The 26,586-nt window shown below is 43.2% G+C and overlaps 1 protein-coding gene across 2 annotated transcripts; it reads right to left on the bottom strand.

Annotated features, from left to right (window-relative positions):
* Positions 1 to 1,210: 1,210 nt before the first annotated feature.
* LOC311527011 (uncharacterized protein) lies at positions 1,211 to 26,586 on the bottom strand. Of its 2 annotated transcripts, none has more exons than XM_084640534.1 (2): positions 26,510 to 26,586; positions 1,211 to 2,778 (listed from the first exon to the last, which is right to left on the bottom strand). In XM_084640534.1, the coding sequence occupies exon 2, from the start codon at positions 2,210 to 2,212 to the stop codon at positions 1,241 to 1,243; it is 972 nt and encodes a 323-aa protein (XP_084496660.1). In that variant the 5' UTR covers positions 2,213 to 2,778; positions 26,510 to 26,586; the 3' UTR covers positions 1,211 to 1,240. The 2 variants fall into 2 exon arrangements, with proteins under 2 accessions (XP_084496660.1, XP_084496659.1); XM_084640533.1 differs by lacking the exon at positions 26,510 to 26,586 and adding an exon at positions 26,219 to 26,301.

Below are 26,586 nucleotides of genomic sequence, written 5' to 3' on the forward strand. Positions count from 1 at the left end.
AACATTCGGTCTATATCTTTCTGTGTTAGCTTTAGGAGAGTAATATCATTCATGGTCACCTGGTTGAAATAGGGGAATTTTTGTAAGCGAACAGGAAAAGGACCCCATTCATGCTGGGCTGTTTGCGCTTGGCTAAGAGGGATCATCCTGGAGAATAACCACACGGTGGGGTGGGGGGATGTGTGTGCTGCACATCCACCCGAAAACCGCAGCCCCTCCTTTTAAATGTGAAACCCAACCCATTGCTTGCTATGGGAAAGGATGGAGCTGCAGTTTGAAACCATTCTCACGTTATGCATAAGAAGCCAACCCCGCGTACCCTTTGCCTTACCATGGCTGCATGGAAACCATATTCTGTTGCCCAGCTGTTTGTAATGTGTCACCATACCAGCAAGCGCTCAATACAAAAGGGAAAATGCAACCTTGTACCTAAAGCACATGTGCTGTCTGCTGTGAATTGCTTGATTCACTGTGAAAGAGTCTCCCTTTTGTTCTCAGAAATGTATCATCTTAAATTTTACTCTCCCTTTTTACCTCCCTACAGGTACAAATGTTTCTAGGCTCCCCCTATCATCTCCGTCCCTGAGGTTATCGCAGATTAGAAGGAAAACGTCATCGCAAGTGCGTTTTTTTCACCGAGCTCATACAGTTCTCCTGCACTGATAGGGCACGGCTGAATGCATGGAGGCATTCAGTGTTAGAGGCTAGGAAAGCATTAAGTGAACGCGAAGAGCAGAGGCAGGAGCTTAAAGAGCAGAGGCAGGAGGCGATGATAAGGCTAATGGAGGAGCAAATGGACACGATGAAGCATCTGGTACACCTGCAGGAAAGCCAACAAGAGCACAGATCCCCACGGCATCCATTTTACAACTGCCTGACCTCCTCCCCAAATTCCATATCCTCCACACCCAGACGCCCAAGAACACGGGGGTGGGAGGGTCAGGGCACCCAGACACTCCACTCCAGAGGATGGCCCAAGCAACAGAAGGCTGTCATTCAAACAGTTTGATTTGTAGTGTGGCTACAATAAGCAATGTGGCCTTGTCCTTCCCTCCTCCCACACCCCACCCCACCCAGGCTAACTTGTCAGTTATATCCCCTTTTTTTTAATTAATAAAGAAAGAATGCATGGTTTCAAAACAATAGTTATTTTATTTTGAAGGGGGGAGGGTGGTTGGCTTACAGGGAATTAAAATCAACAAAAGGGGCGGGTTTGCATCAAGGAGAAATACACACAACTTCACACCAAAGCCTGGCCAGTCATGAAACTGGTTTTTAAAGCCTCTCTGATGTGCAGCGTGCCTACCTGTGCTCTTCTAATCGCCCTGGTGTCTGGCTGTTCAAAATTGGACGCCAGGCGATTTGCCTCAACCTCCCACCCCGCCATAAACGTCTCCCTCTTACTCTCACAGATATTATGGAGCGCACAGCAAGCAGCAATAACAATGGGAATGTTGGTTGCGCTGAGGTCTGACCTAGTCAGCAAACAGTGCCAGAGAGCTTTTAAACGTCCAAAGGCACATTCTACCACCATTTTGCACTTGCTCAGCCTAAAGTTGAACTGCTCCTTACTACTGTCCAGGCTGCCTGTGTACGGCTTCATAAGCCATGGGAGCAAGGGGTAGGCTGGGTCCCCAAGGATAACTATTGAAAATTCAATATCCCCAACGGTAATTTTCTGGTCTGGGAAGTAAGTACCTTCTTGCAGCTGCTCAAACAGCCCGGAGTTCCTAAAGATGCAAGTGTCATGCACCTTTCCTGGACATCCCACGTTGATGTCGGTGAAACGTCCCTTGTGATCTACCAGTGCTTGCAGCACCACTGAGAAGTAACCCTTGCGGTTTACATACTGGTTGGCAAGGTGGTCCGATGCCAAGATAGGGATATGCATTCCATCTATTGCCCCACCACAGTTAGGGAATCCCATTGCAGCAAAGCCATCCACTATGATCTGCACATTTCCCAGAGTCACTACCCTTGATAACAGAACGTCAATGATTGCATTGGCTACTTGGATCACAGCAGCCCCCACAGTAGATTTGCCCACTCCAAATTGAGTTCCAACTGACCAGTAGCAGTTAGGCTTAGCAAGCTTCCACAGGGCTATCGCCACTCGCTTCTCAACTGTCAGGGCAGCTCTCATCTTGGTATTCCTGCGCTTCAGGGTGGGGGAAAAAAACTCACAGAATTCCAGGAAAGTGGCCTTACGCATGCGAAAGTTTCGCAGCCACTATGAATCATTCCATACCTGCAACACTATGCAGTCCCAACAGTCTGTACTTGTTTGCTGGGCCCAGAATCGGCGTTCCACTGTATCAACCAGCTCCACTGCCACCATGATGTCCCAATTGCCACAGCCCGTGCTTTCAGGAACGTCTGTGTCCATGTCCTCATCAAAATCGTCATCCTCATGCTGGCGTATCTTAGCCCAGTTCTGCATATACTCCAGGAGGTGCTTACAATGCACACAACAGCAGCGGTGAGCTGAGTGGGCTCCATGCTTGCCGTGATATGGCATCTGCAGGAGAGCAGAGTTGCAGCGGAAGCGGTGGATGACGTCGGATGCCATGAGAATAGATATTTATACAGAACAATGAGAGGACCTGCGATGTGGATTCATGGCACCAGGAGAGCAGTGTTGCAGTGGAAGCGGTGGACGATGATGGTTAGCAGTCGTACTGCACCGTCTGCTGACAGCAGCACCCAGGACACAACAGCAGCAGTGATGGTGATGGTTAGCTGAGCTGAGCAGGCTCCATGCTTGCTGTGGTATGGCATCTGCACGGAAAAAAGGTGTGAAATGATTGTCTGCCATTGCTTGCACGGAGGGAGGGGCAACTGACGACATATACCCAAAACCCCCTGCGACAATGTTTTTGCCCCATCAGGCATTGGGAGCTTAACCCAGTATTCCAATGGGTGGCGGAGACTGTGGGATAGCTACCCACAGTGCAGCACTCCGTAAGTCGATGCTAGCCATGGTAGAGAGGACGCATTCCGCCGACTTAATGCACTTAGTGTGGATATATGCAATCGACTGTATAAAATAGATTTCTAAAAATCAACTTCTACAAAATCGACCTAATTTTGTAGTGTAGACATACCCATCGGAATGGTGGAATAATAGTCTTTATGATGGTTGATATAGACTATTGTTTCCTGTGTATAATTTGCAATAGGTACTTGCCATTTTGAACAATTTATTGTAGATTAAGGAAAACAAAACAAAAAGGAACATAAGCGAGAGTGCACAGAGTGTGTCTCATTCTCTAATAGCAATCAACCTGAACTGCCTCATAACACTGCTGCACTCCACTGCAGCAAAGACTTTTCACATTTAAAGGTAAAGAGAAAAGAATATGACAATTTCATAACTATATACACCATATAAGGGAGTACTGCTGAGATCAGGAGTTACAAAGAAGAGTAAAAGGTAGAATTTCACTTAGTGTCTGACTTCTACAAAGAAACTCCTCTGCAGCCTCATATTTGAAACTGAATAAACATCTAGAAAGGTCTAACAAAGACATATTTAGTGAACGTGTTGAATATGTTCACGTAACTTCTAAGGCAAAATTGACAGCAATAAAATAGTAATGAACTTGCCTAGTCAAACCAACTACACAGTATAAGAGTTCAGCATAAAAGGATGAAAATACACTTACACACACACACACACACACACACACACACACACACACACACTCCCTGTCTCTGTCTCTTAAAAACAACAAAATGCTAAGTTCATGTCTCACCAGATAAAACAGGAATTCCAGACAACCATGGCTCATATTTAAACCAACAGTTGGTTGCCCTTATGAAAGAGAAATTGAAAGATCAAAGTTGCTAATGGTCAAGAGTCATTGAATTGTTCTCCAGAACATCGTTAAAATGAGACTATGCAAATGTGTCTGCTCAAATTAGATGCCCTTAGAAGCAGTGTATATATATATTCCTTTCTTCATATTGTAGAAGGATAAAAGATACATAAAGTTGAGGAAAAAGCCTTATTCACTCAAGTCCTTCATGTTATTTACCTTGCCACCCAGAAATCCAAAATCAAGGATGGTATCAATTCTCTAAAAATAATCTTTATCTTCTGAGTCCAGCCAAGAGAGAAAGTACCCATGTACTATATCGACCCTGTGAGTAGACTCCTGTCTCCCTGAAGAGTAGGTCAGTGTTTTTTTCTGAAAAAACCCAGGAGCCAGGGCCCTCCTGATAAGAGATGAATCAGTACTACCAGCTTCTGAGACTCATTTTCTGTCATCTTTCCCAATCTTGTCCATTTTTAGAGACCTGTCACCCTCCTTAATAATTTTCGGATATCCGCTAAGAAAGACTGAAGTCAGAGTATGAAAGCAACACAGCTGGTTGGAAAATCTGGTGGCAATTGTTTTCAGAATTCCTTGTTGAAGGTAATTTTCTGACCAGCTCTGACACCTAGATCTAGGAATTTTTCAGCCCAGATCCTGACTAGAACTGGACTTTGTTTCTGAAATGGGGAGCACCTTAAGAATCTTGTCTCCTTCCAGTTCATTGTTAGTGCGTCCCAGATTCCATTAAGACAAACTTCTCTACTAGGGTTTTTTGAAGAGATGTAAATATGCTTCTCTCTTACAGTCCATCTCAAAGCTACCGAGGTAACCACATTTCCTCCAACAAGTTTTTCCCTCTGGACAAAGCATCTGCCACATTCTCCTTCTTTGCAATGAGACTTGACAGCTCTGAGGAATTTTCACAAATGAAAGACGTTTCCAATTACTAGCCATTCCAGTTTGTTAATGAGTATTTCATATTTTGTTCCTGCAGAGAGATTGCCCTCTTTCCACTCCTTGCTAGGAATCAAAAGTTTAATGATATTTTTCCTTTTAATATTTATTTTAATGTTGTTGGGTTTTTTAGGGATGGTGATTAACCTTGAACTAGAATTCTCAACATTGCACTGCTAGCTGGCAAGCTATTCCTCAGGATTTCACAATGGTCCAAGTCTATAAATAAGAGTGGGTCGGGGAGAGACAGTAGGGCTGATTCTGTGAGGTGCTGAATGCCTCCTGTTAAGTTGCTTTGCGCCAGGGCAAGCACATATGCCCCCCCCCACACACACACACACCACACGTGTGACACTGTAAACTTAGACGTGACTGCTTACAGCATGAACAGTGTAAATAAGCCTTACAATTGAGACTATGTTGAGTTTTGGAGGGAAATTGACTTTGCTCAGACTTGGGAGCCTTTGAGGCCTGCCTGCTGAAACATGCTTGGGGAATGGTCGGAACTGACTCCGACTTAAAAAAACCACTCCTCATGCTCCCAGCCCCAGTCTGTCACAGATACATATCTCAGCACCAGTCTTGTGCAACACCAACACACACGTACAGCCCTCCCTGCACCTCCACAAGCAGTATGTGATATAGCATGGATAGACACTGCCGGGCCTTTACATTTGCCACAGCCAAGCAGCTCCAGTCCTAAAGTAGCCATTTGACAAAGGTCGCATCTCCCTCTCTTCCAGTGGGTCAGGTCCTATCTTGTCTCACCACTTCGCTGCTACGGCAATGGTACGTCCTCACACTGTATCCTGTCTTCCCCCCTCCCCCAACATCTCTCCCCCTCAGCATCTCTTTGCTGTGAGGAGTCTCCTCCACAGAGGGCAGAAATCTTCTTTCCCTCTCTCTTCAGGCCAGGTTGGGGTGAGGGAGGCAGGAAGGGAGGGATCTTTTTCCTGTACCTCCCCCACTCACGGAAGCCAGAGCTGCTGCTTACCTGAGTGAGGGAACAATGCGCCTGGGTCTATGGACAACTGCCAGGGAGGTAGTATGCAGTGCAGGCCCAGCACTCTTTCTTGCTCCAGCAGCCTGGGCCCCCGGTTCCTCCCAGCCAGCCAGGATGGTGCCAAGAAGGGGTGGAGGACTCAGGATCCCACTGCTGTTGCTGCAGGGACCGGTTGATGGCCTTTTCTCCTGAGGTAGTGAGGGATGCTCTGCTCACACTATCTGAGTAGGGTAAGGGAGGGAAGAGCGAGGAGCAGTACCAATACACACTGAGCATTTGAAGCCTCCCTTTGGAGGCCTTTCCCAGCTCCAGGCCACAAATCACCCCTGCCCCTTGGAACCTGCCCGCAACTCCCACAGAAGTTGGTTTGCAGAATTGGGCCCATAGATGGCAACAAAAGCTGCTTTTTCTCTGCACTCTACAGGAATGTATTTGACAGCTAAACTACAAGCGCTGTACTGCTATTCCCCTTCTCCCTCCTCCCGAGTCCCTGCTCTAGCCTGGAGGAAAGATAAAGTAGATTTTAAAAAATGGTTTTAGCCCTTACTGTTGTGCTGCCTTAGAGTGGGCATTAATCTCCCACTACTGCTTGATATACAGTAGTATCTGGAAAGGCATTTGTGGACTGTACTTATCCAGTGACTGAATTGGTTACAGTTTATCATTTCCTGTTCTTGATACTGTGAATCTGGATAGAATAGATTGCTGTTTTTTGTTTGCATTCAGAATTAGGCATTAGACATTTAATGCCCAAGACATTCACCAAGAACTACTGTGGGGTTCTTAAATGCGGTAACCTTTATAATAGTTTCTCCTCTGATTACCTTGCTCATTCTGTTCCTTCTTCACAAATTAACGAGATTATAAATGAATAGTGGGATGGAATGGCTCACCAATTAATAGAGAAGCAAGTGTCAAAGTAACACAACTTTTGCTAACATTTACTTAATTTATAAAATATTTGTAATTCTCTCAACAACAAGATGGAGTAGTTCTGCACTCAACAGAATCCAAACTTCAGAAGTGCATCTTCCTGTGAAACCCACAGGAAAAATCTAAAGACCATCCTGATTCTAGATCTGACATTCCATAACCTTTCAGTGGTGTGTGGATCTCCAGATTTGGTTCTGGATAAACTCTAGGCTAAAATTAATATTCCATATGAGCCACAATGACACAAAATATTTAAAAGGTTTACTAGCCATTACTTTAAAAACTCTCAGAAAAAGGAGCAGTGAATTGGATAATATCTCTCCACCTGCAGCTAATAGGCCTGATTGTCAATGTTGAGTGGTTTTGTGTGTATATGAGAGAGAGAAATAAAAACATACCTGTAAATAATTGCACTATATTGCTTTGCTTGTAATTCACCGTGGGTGCAAAGACAGATAAACATCTAAGTACTCGTCTGAACCCACAAAATTCTGCCTCCAAAAATGGAGGCTAAGGTCGAGGCTCAGCTGAAAAGGGAAAGGTTGAATCAAAACAAATCAATAGATTCCATACTTCTAATTTAGTCCAGAGACTTTCAAAGCTTTTGAGGAATTTTAAAGGATTGTGACTGGAACACCAGTGGCCCCTTTTCAATAAACGGCTAGGAACACAAATATGACAAGAGACCTTATGATCTGAACCCTTTGTGCCACCCAGGTACCCCAAAGGGGCCAGGTTCTGGTCCCAAATGGCCAGCAGAGAATTCTTCTGGAGTGGGGGGTGGAACTCTTTGCTGTTGTAAAGTTGTCAGAGCCAATTTATATGCCAGCCCCCAAATTAAGAGGGTGATCAGGAGGTGTGGAGGAACATCACTGGCCTAGGAACCTTCAGAAATATAGCCTATGTTAAATGAGTCCCAAGGCTGCTCTAACTGATGTTGGAGCTTGCACAAGATCAGAGCACCTTAATCAGCTCCCTTATGCTCCACTCCCAACTCTTCTGCAGAGAACTCAGATCCAGAGGAGAACCTAGCCCACTATGTGCCAAATTCACTGGGTCAGAGCCACTCAAATGATGAAAGTCTTCAGAATTCATAGTGCACACAAGTTTAATATTTACTCATGGAAGCTTGCACTACTCACCATTTCACCAGAATTCTGTCTTCCTAGATAAGTATAAAATTAACCTTTATATGGAGATCGTGGTCATCACTCGCTTCTCACTGTCCTAAATGGTCACCAACTGATTGAGGCTGGCTTTGTTTAAAAAAAAAAATCATAGCAAATTGCCTGAATTAACCCAATTAGAGTATTTTATATTCCTAATCAGCTCTCATTCCTAAATACATATTATTATTCATGGCCAACCCTCAAAAAGCTTGGTAACCATCCAAATTTCTCGGCTTTGCAAAATGGAGCTGGAATCTCCTGACAACAGGTTTCCTTGAGATATTTGTCCCTTCCTGTTTCCAGCCAGGCCTGAAATACTGGACCAGGTACTTAGTAGTTTTGGGCCAGCTGAGAATCTGGCTCAGAATGTGAGGATGGACTCTCTCATGGTATTTTGGCACCTCCCATGCCCATACCATCTGGAACCAACAATGTAACCAGTCAACCATATAAATCCAACCTTTCCAAGTCTCAGAAAGTGTTTGGTTTGTGTTCTGGGCATATATTCCTTTAGATATTATTCATCATGTCCATCAGACATCTTTATGTATTACTAATAATATAAGCATTCTTTGCAGTTCTACAGCATCATACATCCAACTGTCTCCAAAACATGCCACCAATGTTAATTTATATAGCCCCTCCGCATCACATAGGTCAGTAAATGTTATTGTCCTCATTTTATAAATAGGGAAACAGAGAGAAGTTGAGGCTAATAACTTGCCCAGTGCAATAAAGGTGTGACACACAGGAGTGCTGATAAAAGTTTGGCTTTTATTTCTTGGCTTGAATCACATGACATGGGTCAGGACTACAAAAGGTACCCTAAAATAACCTAGTTACCAGGTGAGTCAGTGAGAGAGCAAGGAATGGAACTCAGGAATGTGAATGCCTAATTTCTTGTTCTAACCATTAGACCCCATGTGGTTCATTCAGGCTGTATACAGTACAATTTATCATTATTCTTAAATTGCTGCAATGCATTTTCATACAAGACTAACAGAATAGTTTGAAGTAAATTAAGAAATAGGTTGACAAAGAAGAATTATACAAGCTTTCTTAAATTACTGACAATCTGGCATATGAGATGTGTTTTACCTTACACTATCTCTGACTCAGTGAACTCATGTCACTTCTTGAAGTTATAAATGGAAAAAGCTACAAATAAACCCAGGTCCCTAGTTTCCCAGTTAGGTAACTTCCTATTTGCAGATAGTACATTTCTTTGTTATATATAATTACAGTTCTGCATCATATTTTACACAGCACTGGGAATGGCTTTGCCTCAGAGGCCCTCTTTTACCATTTCCTTTATATCCCTGAGTCTTTCACAGGCCAAATGAAATATGCATTGACTATGGGTGGCTTTAAGCCTAATCTGCACATTTCTGTAGTAAAAACGCCTAGAAGCAGGGTATTGATATTTTCTCTCCCTCATTACTTTACAAGAATGTAAGCTCAGAACTTTGGACAACTTTCATCTCTGAAGCAGGAACAGATTAACAATTTCTCTGAATGGGAGGTGAATGACAAGGAATCACTGCTTAGGCCAAGAATGATGGCATAATAGCTTATTAGTAGCCTACACATGTCAAAGATCAAAAACTCACAAATGTCTGTGGAGTAAAATGGATTAGAATATCTTCCACATCTTATCTGCTCAGTGGTGGCCAACTGCAGTGTAAAAACTCAAGGAGCAAGGGCATTATAGTATGATGCAGATTCCTAGTATCCTCTAGACTAAAATAAAATGGTTCAAAAAGTAAATTAAATCTTTCTGTGTTAGTGAGTCAGCTGCATACTTGAAAGCACTCTGACAAGTCTTTGTGTCAAAGAGTTAAGAAGATAACACAGTGGGCATGGGGACAATCCATGTGGGGAATAAAACCCCCAACTAAATATTTTATTTAAAAAAAAAATACATCTAGCACAATATTTTTTACTGTTGTGCTTGAAGTGTGGGTGTATAATTCATTCATTATGAATCAGGGAGCAGAGGCAGTCACAGGCCATGTTTTCCCAGTGAGTATTGATTGTACACGTTGCTTGTGAATGTTTTGGATCATTATAGCTCCATCTCTAGTAAAGTGTAGGTGTTTGTATTCTTGAATGTTATGCAGAGTTGTGAGGGTTTGGGAAAAGCTATCTCTCAGCAAGCTTGTGTAGTGGGGTGTGTTTTTTTTAAACAGGAAAACCTTGCCAAGCTCCCCCGCAGAGAGCTATCTTAGTGAAAGCCAGTGGTGAAATTTAAAGTTAAATAAATAGGATGGTCGGGGAGGGGGAAATAAGAGGGAAATCCACAACACTAGAGAAGGAAAGAGAGAGGAAAACCTGCTGTGGTCTTTACCTTTTTAGGACCCTTTCTTACACCTCAACCATGCTTAAGTAAAGCAACAAGCATTTCTTAATTAAGAATCAACTGTAGGGAAGTGCATGGATCCAACTCTTAGGACTTGGTGCACATTTGGCATTGGGAGTTATTGACTACCTCGTTGCTTGAATTCTGAGTGCTGGGTCCTTCTCTTCCTCTTCCCAGACAGTGACATAGGGCTGTACGTTGTTTCCTCTTCCTTCTCCTAAGTAATGGGAGGAGGTCCTTTTTTCTTCTCCCTGTTCATGGAAACCATGCAAGGGGTAACCTTTTCCTCCAATCCTCCCTCAGATCTCTTCTCTCCCCTACCTGTTCTCATACAGAGTCAGAGGAAAGTGGCATTAGGGGTGGGGTGTGTATGATACCTTGCCATGTCCTCCATCTCCACACTGACAGAAGGGAAATAGGACTTCACTTTCCTTCTCCTCACAGAGCCTGAAGGAAGGGTTCTGTTTGATTCCCAAAAGGAGAGGATTAGGGAGGTGTTCTTTTTTCTTTGGTGGGTGGTGGAGGACTAGGGCATGGAGCCTTGTGCTATCTGGTCTTCTAGCTGGGGAGAGAGGGAGGAGAGCAAACTGCTTAGTGCTCCATAGCCACTCAATGCAGGCACTATGCTGCTCAGAAACTTTCCCAGGTTAGCAATACTATTCAGGATAGTTGTCAGAACCCCAAAGTTGATGGGGCTATTCAGCAGAGGTTTTCAGTTGGACATACCAGAAAAGTTTGAAAGCAGAGGGGGCCCCTTCAGAAAAAGCCTCCAGATCTGCTAAGCCCTTTCTGATGCCATCATAAAGGGGTGTATGGGACATGTACGATTAGACCTCTGTTGCTGTGGAATAGTATTTCTTCTTCCTCCTTGGACTGCACTGAAACAAGTCCTCCTGATTTGTAGGTTCACAGCCTATTGCAGGATTTCTATTTCAAATATCTACAGTTGAGTTCACCCCCAGTGGACATGGGTGCAAGTCCTGTGGGTTTCATAGTTACACCCAGGCTGAATTTGGCCATTGGACTCCAAATTCTTGAAACTTTCTTTTTCATTCTTGCCACAGTTGACATGGGTGTGACATGGCTGCAGGCTGCAAGGGGGATCTCAGTCGTACTTCTTCCTTCCTTTTTCATGCTTCTGTAAACTGCTGTTTTGTTGAGCTTCCATTTACTGCCTCTTCAGTGCTTATCTCTTTAGCCCTTTCTGTAACAGGGACATTTTCGAAACATTTCTGAACCATTTTTGCTAACACTGGTTAACCACCAGGGGTGCTAGCAATGGTGGGAGTCCTAGTGTAAACAGGTTCACAAAACCAAAACCTAAGAGACATATTCCCATACTTTATTTTTCAAACCTCCAGTGTTCACAGGTTTTGTTTTGTAAAACAAACACACGTTTCCCTGGGTTACACATTCTAAATTCTCTTTTCTGATCTCTGAGTTTTAAGAGGTGAAGACTGTCAACAGCACCATGTCTGCTTGTTTTTATGACTGCGAATAAGAGCAGAAGTGGAGGTATGTAAATAAGCTATGCAAGCTCTGGCTTTGGGTCAGTTGTAAAAAGAATGATCCAGGTTCCCTGCATTGACATTTAATCACCTTCTGGTCTGTTCTACTCAGTTACAGAATGTAAATCTCTCTTTGCTTATGTTCCTGCTCCTTTCCAACTGTGTTGCTTTTTTATGATACAGAATGGATTCAAATTAGGGCTAGTCTATGTGCTGCCTCTAATCTTTTCTTTTAGTGTCATTTTAAAGATCTGTATGGAAAAGGTAAGTATTGAGATCCAAGATTTACACATGCAAACACACGCCTGTGTGTAATTATCAGTATCAAACTGCTTAGGAGCAAAGAGAAATAGATTTGCAGTTTAAGATATAACAAAAATCTTATTCAAACTATTACCAAATATTCAACAACATTCATATTGATATAAGTTCAAAGATGTATCTAGTTGCGTGGATTTTGTAGTTTGCATATTACAGATAGAAACAGAAGTTAAAATACAATGGACAGACAGAATGATAGTGTAGAGATCAAAGGAGTCATGACAGAGATCATGGCTGTCCATCATAAGACCAAAATATTTCCCTGTTATTCAGGGTAGTTGGTTTGTGCTGTGTTACTCTGTATTTAAATCCATGAAGTGCTACAATATCACATTGCATGCAGCCTGCTTATTTGCCTGTGCAGCAGTTAAAATTTCAAATAAAGTAATTTCCACTGCACAGGTTCATTAGTGATCACAAAAGTGTGATAAATGGATATGGTTGTCTTACAGCTTCTGTTCTCAGCTTGGTGATACAGCATAGCGTTGAGGCATCTGGTTTGGTGTTCTCATGTGTACATATTCAAACACTCAAATGTTTTACAGGTTAAAGTTAACTTGGAATTTCTAGGCTTTCAAACATTTATGAGCTTTGAGACAATTCACATTCTCTTAAGGACTTTTTTTAAGCTGAGGTAACAAACTTTTTTTTGCTTGGGAATTTCCTTAAGTTAAAAAAAATTAATAATTATTTTTGGACAGAATCCCTGTAGAGGTTGCAGCAACCCCAGCAGATCCACAAATCCCACGGGGACCCAAGCTGTGTGTGCTCTTTGGATCTTGCAAGATATGTGGAGCAAATAGTGAACCTTGAGAATTGTGCAACAGATAACATTTCTTAGGTAAAATGTATTTGAAAAATCTTGCTTTAAAAGAGATTTATTTTTGGAGCCTTCCATACTTGAGTACATTAAACACATTTGATTGTAGCAGGATTGAATAGCTACACCAAAATAATTCTCTAGTGACACTTTTTATTTTTTAACGTAAATTTAGTGTTTGTATAATCTGGCCTGGGATAAGAAGTCCTCTATTTACAGATCAGATGATGACAGCACATTCTTCTCCACAACGTCCTGACTCAATATCGAGGAGGAGGGACTGCCTGAGGAGGATCATTCCATTCCAGTCCTTTATCTGTCTGTTGAGGCTTCACACTAAACACCTGTTTACTATGGATTGGACAGAGATGATCACCGAGGGTGACATGATAACATTTTTTGACCACTACAGACTAGGTGAAAGGTTCTGTGTCCCATTACCAGTCTTCTGAGCCATCTAGTTCCCCACATGATTAGCATTCAGACAACTTTTGCTAAAAGTATTCTAACAAGTGACCCAGAGCCTCTCTGTTGTTGTCTTTCCTCTTTGTAATCAAACAGGCAGAAACAATTGCTTTGATCATTCATTCTTTCATTTCCCTCCTCCCCTCAAGGTGAGACCTTTATCTTTTCCCACAGATCCTGCATGCACACACCATAAATAAGTACTAAAGTCTCTGAGTCATCAGGTACAGTTTCTTAGGGTGCATTCCAGAAGAGAAGTCAGAGATTTTGGTTTTTGCAACTATTCCTGCTCTTAAATTTCTCTCTTAAAATTCTCTTATATCTATATGGCACCATTTATAGGGGAAAAATGCATACCAGATTAAGCAGGTCAGGGGAAATATAATATCTGTAGTTCTCTGATGAGTATTCTGATCTTGCTAAACAATTGCAGTCTGCTACCGTCACTAATATATATCAGGAGACAAATATATAGATCTTCATGTTCAGAACCTATCAAGGGAATTCAGGAAGGCAGTAGGCAGTATATTACTATTGATTATGTTGAAAATATCCTGACTCTTATCTCTGGTTTCAACAGAGGACAGAGCATGACATTTTGATAGGGAAGCACTGAGAAATAGCCTAATCATTTTCACATCATAATCAGATACATCTTTGGAAGTATGTTTTTCTGCTCCTTGGGTGTCACTGGGATTACCATTTTATTATGGTTTTTACATCAGGTGTTCAGGGTAAATATAAATTCTGGTGTCCTACACATTTTATAGCTGAGGCTAAAAGTACTATCTTTAGGGTGGTAAGGAGAAACCCTTTCCCATTGTGTTTTAACACAACAGCAGATAACAGCTACTGCAAATGCTGGTGTCTGTTTAAACAAATCTGCAAATTAAAAATGGTTCTAATGAGGACAAGTACAGTACTGCAAGCAAACTAACTTTACAGCTGGCAAGGGATGTTTTCTTGCTGATGCCCCACTTGGGATGTAATTGCTATAAGCAATTTTTGTTTTGAGACCCACCCAAACACTGGAAATTCAAATGGCTTCTTTCAGGGAAATATTCTTAGTGAGAGAATTTCCCCCATGACCTGCATGCTCTTTCAACATCATAGAGTGCTAAGCACAGAAGGGAGCAAAGATCAGCTACCTTTCCCCATGAGTACAAGAAGAGTAATAATTACAATAGCTTATTCAAATTCAGGGTGAGTTGGTGAAATGTGGGAAATTGTAGTTTAGTGTGTATAAAATAGACATTTTAATGAACAATAGCAGGAAAACCATGCTACGAACTTACAAGTAGCGCTGCACTTTGTATTCCTCAGCTAATTACTCCTTTTATTAGAAGATTTTGTATTGACAATGATTTCCTTATTTGCCCACATAGCTTCCATTTTTAAACAACTGATTTATCTCCCATATCAAGTAAAGGGAATGGTAGACAGTTTATACAGAAACCGTAATACTGGAATTAAAAACAAAAGCAGGCGTATCACCAATTCTGTATGATCATTTGAGTCCTGCGTATGATAAAATGTTAGTCCCCCTACAGGGACTGGTTTTTGTTGTGTGAAGCAGCTTGCAGAATCAGGGCCTTAAAGATCCTTTCTCTTTCTGTCCTGTGGTTTGGCCTACTACTAGTTGGTCGAAGCAGTTGGTCTGTTACAGGCGAGTGCTATGGCATTCAGAGACATAGCTTAGGAGGAGAGGAAATAAAGGACAGATATGAAAAAATTATAACCAACACATCTTAAATGAGACTTAGATTTGCAAGAAAAAACAGCTTATGTCAGGAGGAACAGTTTATTTTGGGTGCAGGTGTCACAAAGATAGGTTGGTTCTAAATTTCTAATATTTTCCTTATTATAAATTATTCTGGAAATAGATTGGACTCAGGCTGTCAGAGGGTATGGATGCTCTGTGGTCACCATTGTACAGATAGTTTTCAGTTACTACAGTATGCAAATGACAGCACTTTGCTTTCAGAATTTCCCAGATCCACATGCCCCCAAGAAACATGCTCACTTAAACTTGTCATGTCATCCAGATCTCGTGAAACAAACCAAAAATACCCTCCAACCTATTTAAATCAGTTGCTTGTCAGAAATAACTGCAGCCCAGGCTAATGTATCTCCATTTTGGACTCTATTTAGCCCATGATACCATTGTTACCTCATTAATAGGAATCACTCAAGTTATTGTCTAAATACTTTCGCAGGTCTGTAAATGCATTGGAGGTCTGTAAATGAATCTGATAAAAAGACAAATAAGCCAGTTTTCTGCTGTGTACAAATCTGCTGGAACACCATCCTGCTTTCTGACTTGCTTTAGCCCCACCAAAAATCAGTGGAAAGTGTTCCCAAATGCACAAATCCATTCACTGTCACTAATAAGTAAGGCTCCGCGTTTGTCATGGAGGTCATGGATTCCATGACTTTCCATGACTTCTCCAGGTGTGGCTGGCCCTGGACCCACCTGAAGAGCTTGGGCAGCCCGTGGGCCAGTCGCACTGGCTGCTGCTGGGTCCCTGCCCACCAGCAGCAGGAGTTTGGGTGTGGGGAGCAGTGCTTACCTGGGGGGAGCTCCCCAGAAGGGCGACAGGAACTCTCTTCCCTCAGCTCTTAGCTCCACGTGCTGCCTCCATCTCCAGGCACTGCTCTCGCAGCTCCCATTGGCCAAGGTTCCCAGCCAAGGGGAGCTGCAGAACCAGGGCTTGGGGAGGAGCGGAGGCAGCATGTGGAGCTAGAGTCACAGCTTCCCATGAGCCGGGTAGGGAGCCCCCCCCAGCACCCACAGTGCTTCCCCAGGCCGTGCCCCTCCACCCCAACACCTGCAGCGCCCCCGGGCTGCCCACCCCCAAGTTTTAGTCAGGAGTATATAATAAAAGTCATGGATAGGTCACGGGCCGTGAATTTTTGTTTGCTGCCATGACCTGTCCATGACTTTTACTAAAAATACCCGTGACTAAAACGTAGCCTTACTAATAAGTATAAGAAGACACATATATATTTTAATGTATAGAAGATAGGCTCAATCCTTAGATGATGTAAAATGAAGTCAGTCAAACTACACAGATTTATACCAGCTGATACTGTAAGAGCATGCAGGTAGGCACTATGAAGCAGGCTGAACATTACTATTGATTATGTTGAAAATATCACAACTCATCTCTCTTTATTTTCATCACAGGATAGGGCCAGAAATGTAGCTGAGAGAGCACTAAGTAGTATATTATTTTCTAACACTATGTAATTTATTATTACATGCAAGATTTAATGGGGGATGGTGGGAGGGCAGTATGGTGACTATATAGAGATTATTCCTAAGCTTCTTAGGTTTAGTTTTCCACAGTCTTGGCAGCAAGGAGAAATACAACTGAATAATATAGACAACATGAATTTTAGAGTAATCTCTTATTGAAACAGAGAAGAAAATATGATGGATAAAAATGGAAAAAGATCAGAATTCAGTTTTGATGCTAGCAGAGATAATCTCACCATTTTTAATGGCTACATATATATGTTGTTAATGAGCTGATCAACAAACCCACTATCATTTTTGAAAAATTTCTAGTATAACATCATGTGATCACATCTGACTTCAGTGGGGTAGAGTCTGCTTGCATGGAGGCATTACTCTTTGTGCATTAAACATACGGGATGTGCATTGCAGCTGAGTTGATACTGCTGCTGGAACCTTAACTTTTGAATTTCATAACTCTCTGTGTATTTTTGCTGAGCAGCCCTCATGGGATTTTTGCATTTTTTGTACCTTAGTTTAGTTAATAACTGGTTCCCAAGCACAGTGTTTTTGAAGGAACACAGAACTAGTGCTACATTGGAAATTGGATGATTTAGAGAGGACTTACAGGGCCAAAAGCAATTTTTCACCCCTGTACACTATAGCATAATCTGAATGATGTGAACCAATACTCTTCTGCTTCTAAGATTTGATGTTTGAGAGATCATCCATCCCCATTACCTCTGGCCTACAATATTCATCTGTTGTGCTCTCCAAAGAAAACTTGTCAGTACACTGATGACATCTTTCTTGTGTTTATATTTTGGTAAGTTAGATACATTCAGTAGACCGCCCAGATCACATGTCAGAAATGACAAGGGAAAGGCAAATCGGAGAAGTAAAGAAATGCCGTTACTGTATGCAACATCCAAACAAATTAAGCATGTCATATGTCTTGAGAGCCAATAAACCAGGCAAAAAGAGGTATTCAGAAAGATCCTCATTGCTTCAGCCAAGTCTAAGGCAGGGCCCTGTTTTAAATGGAGAATTTAGTATTTCCAACCCCAAGTGTTCAGAAAATAAGTCAGGCCCCTCAAAATCATGAGACTGACTTAAAAATAATGAGATTTTCAAAATATATTTTTTTCATTCTTTTTCTTTGCATTTTGGTTAATGGGCCTTTCGGATGCATTTGGATTGCTTTCAAGTCTTCTCCGCAACAATAAGCACTTAGCTTTTCTTTAAATGAAAGCTGAGTTTTTTTACCTAATTATTTGTCTTCAGGAGCTGATACTTTCAGAAAAACACCAAATATCACAAGAGTTGGCAACACCAACTATTTCAGCAAACTGGTCCTTCTTTTCCATTTTCTCTTGTAAATACTGTGAGTTAGTTCCTGGAAATATGTCCTCTTCTGGCAAGAATAATTTACTAATGCTATAGTAAAAATATTGACATAAGTAACCATGACAGCATAAGTCCCAGCACCGCAGTCGTCTGTGAGGATTGAACCTGTATCAAAAGCACAGGCCCTTCTCAGCTGAACTTAAGGAGCAACTACATTAAGAATTCCTATATAGCAGCACTAGTATTAATGCAGGTATTGCCAAAGATTCTGTTGTCCATTTTAACATTTATATATATATATTTTTTATTCCCCAGATTGATAGTAACAATAAAGTGTGCTCATCTGTCCCCTTTAGGGTTTAGGTTGGATATTAGGAAAAACTTTTTCACTGGGAGGGTGGTGAAGCACTGGAATGCGTTACCTAAGGAGGTGGTGGAATCTCCATCCTTAAAGGTTTTTAAGGTCAGGCTTGACAAAGCCCTGGCTGGGATAATTTAGTTGGGGTTGGTCCTGCTTTGAGCAGGGGGTTGGACTAGATGACCTCCTGAGGTCCCTTCCAACCCTGATAGTCTATGATTCTGCGATTCTTTACTTCCAAAACACTGTATAGAGCTCATAGGGAATATAGGGTATATACCGTATACAGGAGGAATCTGAGCATTGATACTTAGTTTTACAGCAGTGAGTTTGTGATATATTAGGTTTGTGTAACTTGCTAGCAGATGTGGTTGGCAAAGGAGAGAGCTATTCTACTATGGCTGACTTTTGTGCTTCCGCTTTCTTTTCACTTCATATGCAATACATACGCGAGTATATTTATTTAAAAAAAAACAACCCTAAATAACAATTTAAAAAATTGATGGGAGCAGAGGACAACTCAGCATTTCCTAAGAGATACTCAGCATTCTTCAGGATCTGGCCCTCAGCTATAATTCTACATTCCATCTTGGCAAAAATCTTGCTGAGCTATGAAAGTTTTCTTGACAAAGAGACCCATCTCTGTAGATGATTTAGCAGCAGGAATGCTATGTTTCAGGTACTAGGAAGCAATAAAAAAAACACTTTTCTCTTTTTTTGAATGCCTAGATTTGTATTCCATATGAAATGAGAGAAAAATGGATACACAAAAGCTAGCTACAGTTATTAAGTGATCAGACTGGCACTCTTCCCGCAGGAAATAAAAATTACAAGTTTTCACAATATGGATTTAAAAAAAAATGAACTTCCATTCAGTTTATTCATGCAAAATAACCTTGTCCCATTGCTAAAAAAGGAGTTAAGGTTTTCTTTATCATGTAGTAGGATTATATTGTGCTATAAGTATCGTACCGACACGTCACGTAATTGTAAACACTAAAACTTCTGTTGCTTCATTCACTTTGAGTTCCAATTTGCTGACAGAAGAGTGAGAGAGAAAAAACAACAACCCTGAATACAAAGTCAATCAGAGTTGTTTTTTGAGTCCTTCAGTAACACTGAATTTTCTATCACATAATAAAATTGTGGGACACGGCAGAACTGTGAACATGTGACACCAAGATCTTTGTGCATATTTTATAAATATTTCATGCTGAATGCGAAGGTAAAATGAGATTATAGAACTATTTCATCTTGGGTGCTCTTTTGACCTGTCAAGTTTTAAAAGTTGCATGAAATGGAAAATAATACTATTTCCTTAGCACACAACCTGGTACAAAAGGGCAAAGAATCAGCATTTAGCAATGTAATAGAAGGGGATTAGGGTGATGTTACAATTACCTTCAGAATATCACTACACGTTATTTATTAGCATTACACAGCTCTTGTGTGCAGAGCTCCAAAAGTGTGCACATAAAGGCCACTCTAAATGTTTGGTAATAATTTCTAAGGATGGTGGCTCCGATTCAGTTGCTTGGTTCACCTCTTTCTGTGTCTTTCTAGCCTGCAACGAGTATTATAGACATTTATTAATTTCAATATCAGTTATTCCCAGACCACTGGAAGGCCCAGTCCTCTGCACCACTGCCTATCATGATGAAAGGCTTGATTAAAGTCTTATCCTGCTAGTTGGTAATATAGTCACTTGGCTTACCTAAGACCTTATCACTGGTCATGTCAGAGGCTATTAGTCTTCTGTGTTGTATTTCTAACATTTATCATTGTTTATCTTTGTCTTTCAGTTATGATCTAAATCCAGTGTCCTGATTCCTTTCTGCCTTTTGAGTTCTGTGGCATTAGCAAGCCCTAAACAGTGGGAGTGCTAATGTAACCCACACACCTTCTGGGTGTCGTGTTCTGTCCCATCTAGACCAAGACCAAGGCACCAAGACCACTTACAGAGAGATTAATGCGTCTGTTCTACAGCCTTAGCTAACAGCAAGCTGGCTGTAGAGGCTCATGCACTAAGCTCCAGAGGTCCCCAGTTCGATCCTGCCTGCCGACAACCAGGGTCTGTCGGCGTTACAAGTGGGGGCTTCTCCAGGGTTTCAACTGGGAAAACTCTGAAGTTCAGGACACGCTTCATCAGCTAGGGAAAGTAGGTAACCCACACACCTTCTGGATGTGGTGTTCCGTCCCATCTAGTAGCACTGAGACCACTTAGAGAGAGATTAATGAGTCTCCTCTACAGCCTTAGGCCTAGTCTACAGTACGTGGTTATTTGGAATTAGCCAAGTTAATTCGAAATAAAACTGATTCCGTCCACACGACCAAACCAGTTTTTTCTATTTAAAGGACTCTTTAATTCGATTTCTGTACTCCACCTCGGCAAGTGGAGTTGTGCTAAAATCGAGATCACAGTTCCGGGTTACAGGTACTGTGGACGCAATTTGACGATATTGGCCTCTGGGAGCTATCCCAGAATGCTCCCTTGTGACCCCTCTGGACAACACTCAACTCTGATGCACTAGCCAGGTAGGCAGTAAAAGCCCTGGGAACTTTTGAATTTCATTTCCTGTTTGGTCACCATCTGCACAGGTGACTATCAGAACAGTCCACCATCACAGGCGACCATGCAGAGTCCACCATCACCAGAGACCACACAGTCCTGGATTCACGGACGAGCTCCAACATGGTCCAAATGGCAGGTACTGGATCTCATCGCATGCTGGGGAGACTAATCTGTTATGGCAGAACTACGTTCCAAAAAAAGAAACGCAAATACGTACACTAAAGTCTCCAGGGCCATGATGGAAAGAGGCTACTCCAGGGACACAGAGCAGTGTTGTACAAAAATCAAGGAGCTCAGGCAAACGTACCAAAAAGCCAGGGAGTCGAACGGGTGCTGTGGGTCACAGCTCCATACGTGCTGCTTCTACCGTGAGCTGCATGCAGTTATGGGGGGTGACGCCACCACTACCCCACCACTGTCTGTGAACATCTGCAAGGGGGGAGTTGCACGGAGCGAGGAGGATGAGTTATTGGAGGACGAAGAGGAGGAGGAGGATGACGACAGTGCACAGGCGGCAAGTAAGGAATCTGTTTTCCCCCCTAGCCAGGAACTATTCTTAATGCTGGACCCAATAGCCTCCCCCCACTCCCAATTCATGCTCCTGGCACTTCTGGCGTGTGAGAGCCTGATCAAAGCCACGCAATTGGGGGTGGGGGGTAAACCCAGCCGCGCTGGGCTGTTTGCGTTTAGTTTAAAGGGCTCATCTCGGCTCAGAGCCTCATTGGCGCCACACAGTGGGTGCGGGGGCAGAGGGGTGTTGTGTGAAGCGATCATTCCCGAGAGCCCGCAGGCCCTCCTTTTATATGGCAAACCCACCAGGCATTGCTTGCTATGGGAAAGGGGGCCTGGTAGTTTGAAAGCACTGAAATGAATGTGGAAGAAGCAGAACCCCGTGTGCCCCTAGGGCTTACCATGCTGCCTGCAAGCTGAATTCTGTTGCCCAGCTGCATGTGTTGGCTTACTCACACCAAAGTGGCAGGCACTTCAGTATAAGAGGCAAAATGCGACCTTGTACAGAAAGAACATATGCTGTGTACTATGAATTGCCTGTTTCACTGAGAAAGCGTCCCCTTTGTTCTCTAAAATGTATCTTTTAAAATACTACCCTCCCTTTTTCTCCTCCCACAAATGTTTCAATGTGGCCGCTATCTACTCCGTCCTAGAGGCTGGTCCAGATTAGAAGGCGGAAAAAAAGAACTTGGGACAACATGTTCACTGACCTCATGCAGTCCTCCCGCACTGATAGGGACCAGCTGAATGAGTGGAGGCAAACAATTGTGGAGTCCTGTAAAGTCCTGTAAATGAACACGAAGAGAGGAGGGATGCACGCAATGAAAGCGGGAAGGATGCTATGGTCAAGCTCATGGGGGAGCAAACTGACATGCTCCGCTGTATGGTGGATCTAATGGAGGAAAGACAGCAAGACCACAGACTGCTGCTGCAGCCCCTGTATAACCGCCCTTCCTCCTCAAGTTCCATAGCCTCCTCACCCAGAACACTGGGGGGGGGGGTGCTATGGGGACCCACACACTCAACCCCAGAGGATTGCACAAGCAGCAGAAAGCTGGCATATCCAAACTTTTGATTTAGTTTCTGGACTTGTCCTTCCCTTCTCCTCCATCCCTCTTCCCCAGTACCACCCCTCTGGTATACCTTCTGATTTCTCTCAATGTGTTGTGCAACAAATAATAAAGAAAGGTTTTTAAACAATTGTGAACTTATCTCCTTTCATATATATAGGGGGCGGGTAACTTCAAGAGAAACAAACACAGGTGTCACACCGTACCCTGGCCAGTCATGAAACTGGCTTTCAAAGCTTCTCTGATGCGCAGCGCGCCCTGCTGAGTTCTTCTACTCGCCCTGTTGTCTGGCTCTGCGAAATTGGCCACCAGGCGAGTTGCCTCAACCTCCCACCCTGCCATAAATGTCTGCCCCTTACTCTCACAGAGATTGTGGAGCACACAACAAGCAGCAATTACAATTGGAATATTGGTTGTGTTGAGATCTAACCAAGTCAATAAACTGCGCCAGCGCACTTTCAAACATCCAAAAGCACATTCTACCACCATATTGCACTTGCTCAGCCTACAGTTGAACTGCTCCTTACTACTGTCCAGGGTGCCTGTGTAAGGCTTCATGAGCCATGGCATTAAGGGGTAGGCTGGGTCCCTGAGGATAACTATAGGCATTTCAACATCCCCAACAGTAATTTTCTGGTCTGGGAAGTAAGTCCCTTCCTGCAGCTGTTCAAACAGATCAGAAGTCCTGAAGATGCGAGTGTCATGCACCTTTCCCGGCCATCCCACGTTGATGTCGGTGAAACGTCCCTTGTGATCCACCAGTGCTTGCAGCACCATGGAAAACTACCCCTTGCGGTTTACATACCGGCTGCCCCCGTGTTCCGGAGCCAAGATAGAGATATCCGTTCCGTCTATTGCCCCGCCGCAGTTAGGGAACCCCAGCGCATGAAAGCCATGCACAATGGTCTGCACATTTCCCAAAGTCACTATCCTTGATAGCAGCTGGTCAATGATGGTGTTGGCTACTTGCAGCACAGCAGCCCCCACAGTAGATTTGCCCACTCCAAACTGATTCCTGACTGACTGGTAGCTGTCGGGCATTGCAAGCTTCCACAGGGCTATGGTCACTCACTTCTCAACTGTGAGGTTGACACTCATTCTGGTGTCTTTGCACTTCAGGGCAGGGGACAGCAAGTCACAAAGTTCCATGAAAGTGGCCCCATGCATATGAAAGTTTCGCAGCCACTGGGAATCATCCCATACCTGCAACACTGTGCGGTCCCACCAGTCTGTGCTTGTTTCCCAGGCCCAGAATCGGTGTTCCATGGCATGAACCTGGCCCAACGCCACCATGATCTCCCAATCACCACATGCCGTGCTTCTAGGAACGTCTGTGTCCATATCCTGATCACTATCGTAATCGCACTGTTGTTGCTTCCTTGCCCAGTTCTGCAGGTACTGCACATACTGCTGGATAATGCACAAGTTATTTACAATGGTCAAAACTGTAGCGGAGATCTGAGTGGGCTCCATGCTTTCCGCTCTATGGCACCTGCACGGGTAATCCTGGAAAAAGGGCATGAAACGTAGGAGAGCAGAGAGGCAATGGAAGAGGTGCTGTTCGGTTCACGATAGCCGAAAAAAGGCGGGAAATGGTTGTCTTCTGTAGCTTTCACAGAGGTGGGAGCCCAGGACAGACAACATGGAGAAGCTCGGTAGTGTGGCAAGAGCAGGAGAGCAGAGTTGGCAGTGGAAACTGTGCTGCTCGGTTCACGGTGGCCAAGCAGATTTGGCAGTGGAAGTGGTCGATGAGAAAGAGAAAGAGTAGATACTTATAGAGATTACATAGAAAGACAAGAGGAAATGAGAGGTGAATTCACAGTACCAGGAGAGAAATAGTGTACTGTACTGCACTGTCTGTTGAAAGCAGTATGGCGTCTGCACGCCAAAAAGGTGTGAAACAATTGTCTGCCATAGCTTTCCCGGCAGGAGGAGCGACTGACGACACACACCCAGAAACACTCGCGAGAATGTTTTTGCCCCATCATGCACTGGGAGCTTAACCCAGAATTCCAGTTGGCGGCTGGGACTGAGGGAACTGTGGGATAGTTATCCACCAGCTGTGCTCCACCCATCACAATTAAGTCCTGGTATATTAGAAGAGTGCCATGAAAGGGTTATATGCGCTATTCATATTTACTGGTGCCTTAGGGAGGTAGCAGAACCCATTGCATACAATTTCATGTTTGTATGTCACAGGGTAGGCCTGTGTGCCCCAGGCAGCCTCATCTTCAGGTGCCTGCTGAGCAGCAAGGGCTGGCTGGAGCGGGTGGGGGAGATCCCTCTTGCACCCCCTGATCTTTTCTATCCCCCAGCCCTCTCCCATCATTGCCCACCCACCTAGTTTTCCTGTCCTAGCTGTGCCACTGGTATGTCAGTTGCAACATGACTTTTAACCTGCATCTTTCTAGGAAATTATTCATAGATACCTTATGTACCTGTAGGGTTATGTATTTCCAGCCCAGTCATTTCAGTTACCTGAACTCTGTGCACAGACTATCAAAATTTGAGACAACACCTCGTTATATTCTCTGTTAAATCAAGATGCAAAAAGAGAATGAAGACTGGATTTTCAGATCAGCACCCCAAAAAAAACCCATGATGAGGAAGACACGTACTTTACATAGGTCTGCACATGCCCAGCACACCAGAGCTGGAGTACTTCACCTAGCAGTACCCAGAGGGGTGGTGCTCGCGTCTCATGGCCTTAGCCCCTCCTCTGGCCGTATAAGCTGAGTGCAGCCCTGAACCCTGTCAGTTCCTTGGTGCTGAACATCAGAAGCAGAGATTCCAATGCAGAGGAGACAGAGGATGGGCATCACATCTCAAAGAACAAGTTACCATAAGTAACCACGCTTTCTTCTTTGAGCAGATACAGCCTTGTAGTCCAGGTAGGTGGCTGACAAGCAGTATCTGCAGGACATGGGGCTCAGAGTCTATTTAGACAAGGATGTCAGGACTGACTTCCTGAAGCTTGCATCTAAGGAGGATGCAATAGTAATAGCATTGTGGTTTGTAAACATATGTATAGAGGACCACATGGCAACCTTGCAAATGTCCAAAAATGGAATGCCCCTTAGAAATGCAATCAGCATTGCCTGGGCTCTCACAGAATTAGTGGGGGAGGGATGTCATAGCCCAAGCTACTTCATATGCTGTCACAATGCACAAAGTTATCCACCTGGAGATCATCTAGGAAGAAACTGATTGACACACTGACATGGAAAACACAGCTGCATCTACTCAAAGAAGAATTAATGCCTCCCCCTGCTATCCCAGAGGCATAAGAGACAAAACTCTTACTATAAACACATAGTGAAATGTCTAAAGTATCCAAAATTTTAGGAATTTCTTTGCTAATATATCCCAGTTTGAAAATGTGAGATGGATGCATTTTAAAATAACTATAATTCACAGATGTTCATTTATTCCATGCCCAAAGAGTAAATCCTGTAAATTTAGGAAGGAAAGGATAATATTCATACATAGAAGAGAAACATAATCCCTGCTTTGAGTGCAAATATCAATATGCTCAAGTAACTCTCCCATCCTTTCTCTAACTTGTTAAATAACTCCAACAGACTGTAGTGCCAAGAATGTGATGACTTAAAAGGGGTGTAAAGGCAAAGCTCGAGTTTAAACATAAAATCTCTATCTCTGAGTGGAGTTTTATTTGCAAGCATTAAACTCTAATGCAAATTGACACCTGTTTGGCAGTCTCTAGCTATATTCCTTCCATGCAGATTTAGAAACAATAAATTCAATATACAAACCATACAAGTTTCTTTCTTGTTTCCTCAAAGCTCCTTGCAGTAGCTTCTGATCACCCCCAACACTCCTGTTTCTTTGCTCTCAGTGCACATAGGCTCAGCTGCACTTAATTAGCTCCCACCTGGTAGCGCTTCTCTGAGCTGCCTTTGAACCCTGACTGGCAATTAACCCCTGAAACTCATGCTTACTGGCTAGGCAGGGCCTCCTCCTAGAGACAACACCAGGGCATACAGCCTGTACAGGCCCCTTGCAGGGGCACCAAAAGACCCATACGCCCCTTTACACACACTTACTCTGAATACACCGAAGCAAAAAGAGGCTTCCCTGTACATGAGACAGAAGATTCCAGAGTGACAAGCCCTCAGTGGAG

This window comes from Lepidochelys olivacea, assembly GCF_965140295.1.
Source record: "Lepidochelys olivacea isolate rLepOli2 genome assembly, chromosome: 10".
In the NCBI taxonomy this organism is placed as follows: domain Eukaryota; kingdom Metazoa; phylum Chordata; order Testudines; family Cheloniidae; genus Lepidochelys; species Lepidochelys olivacea.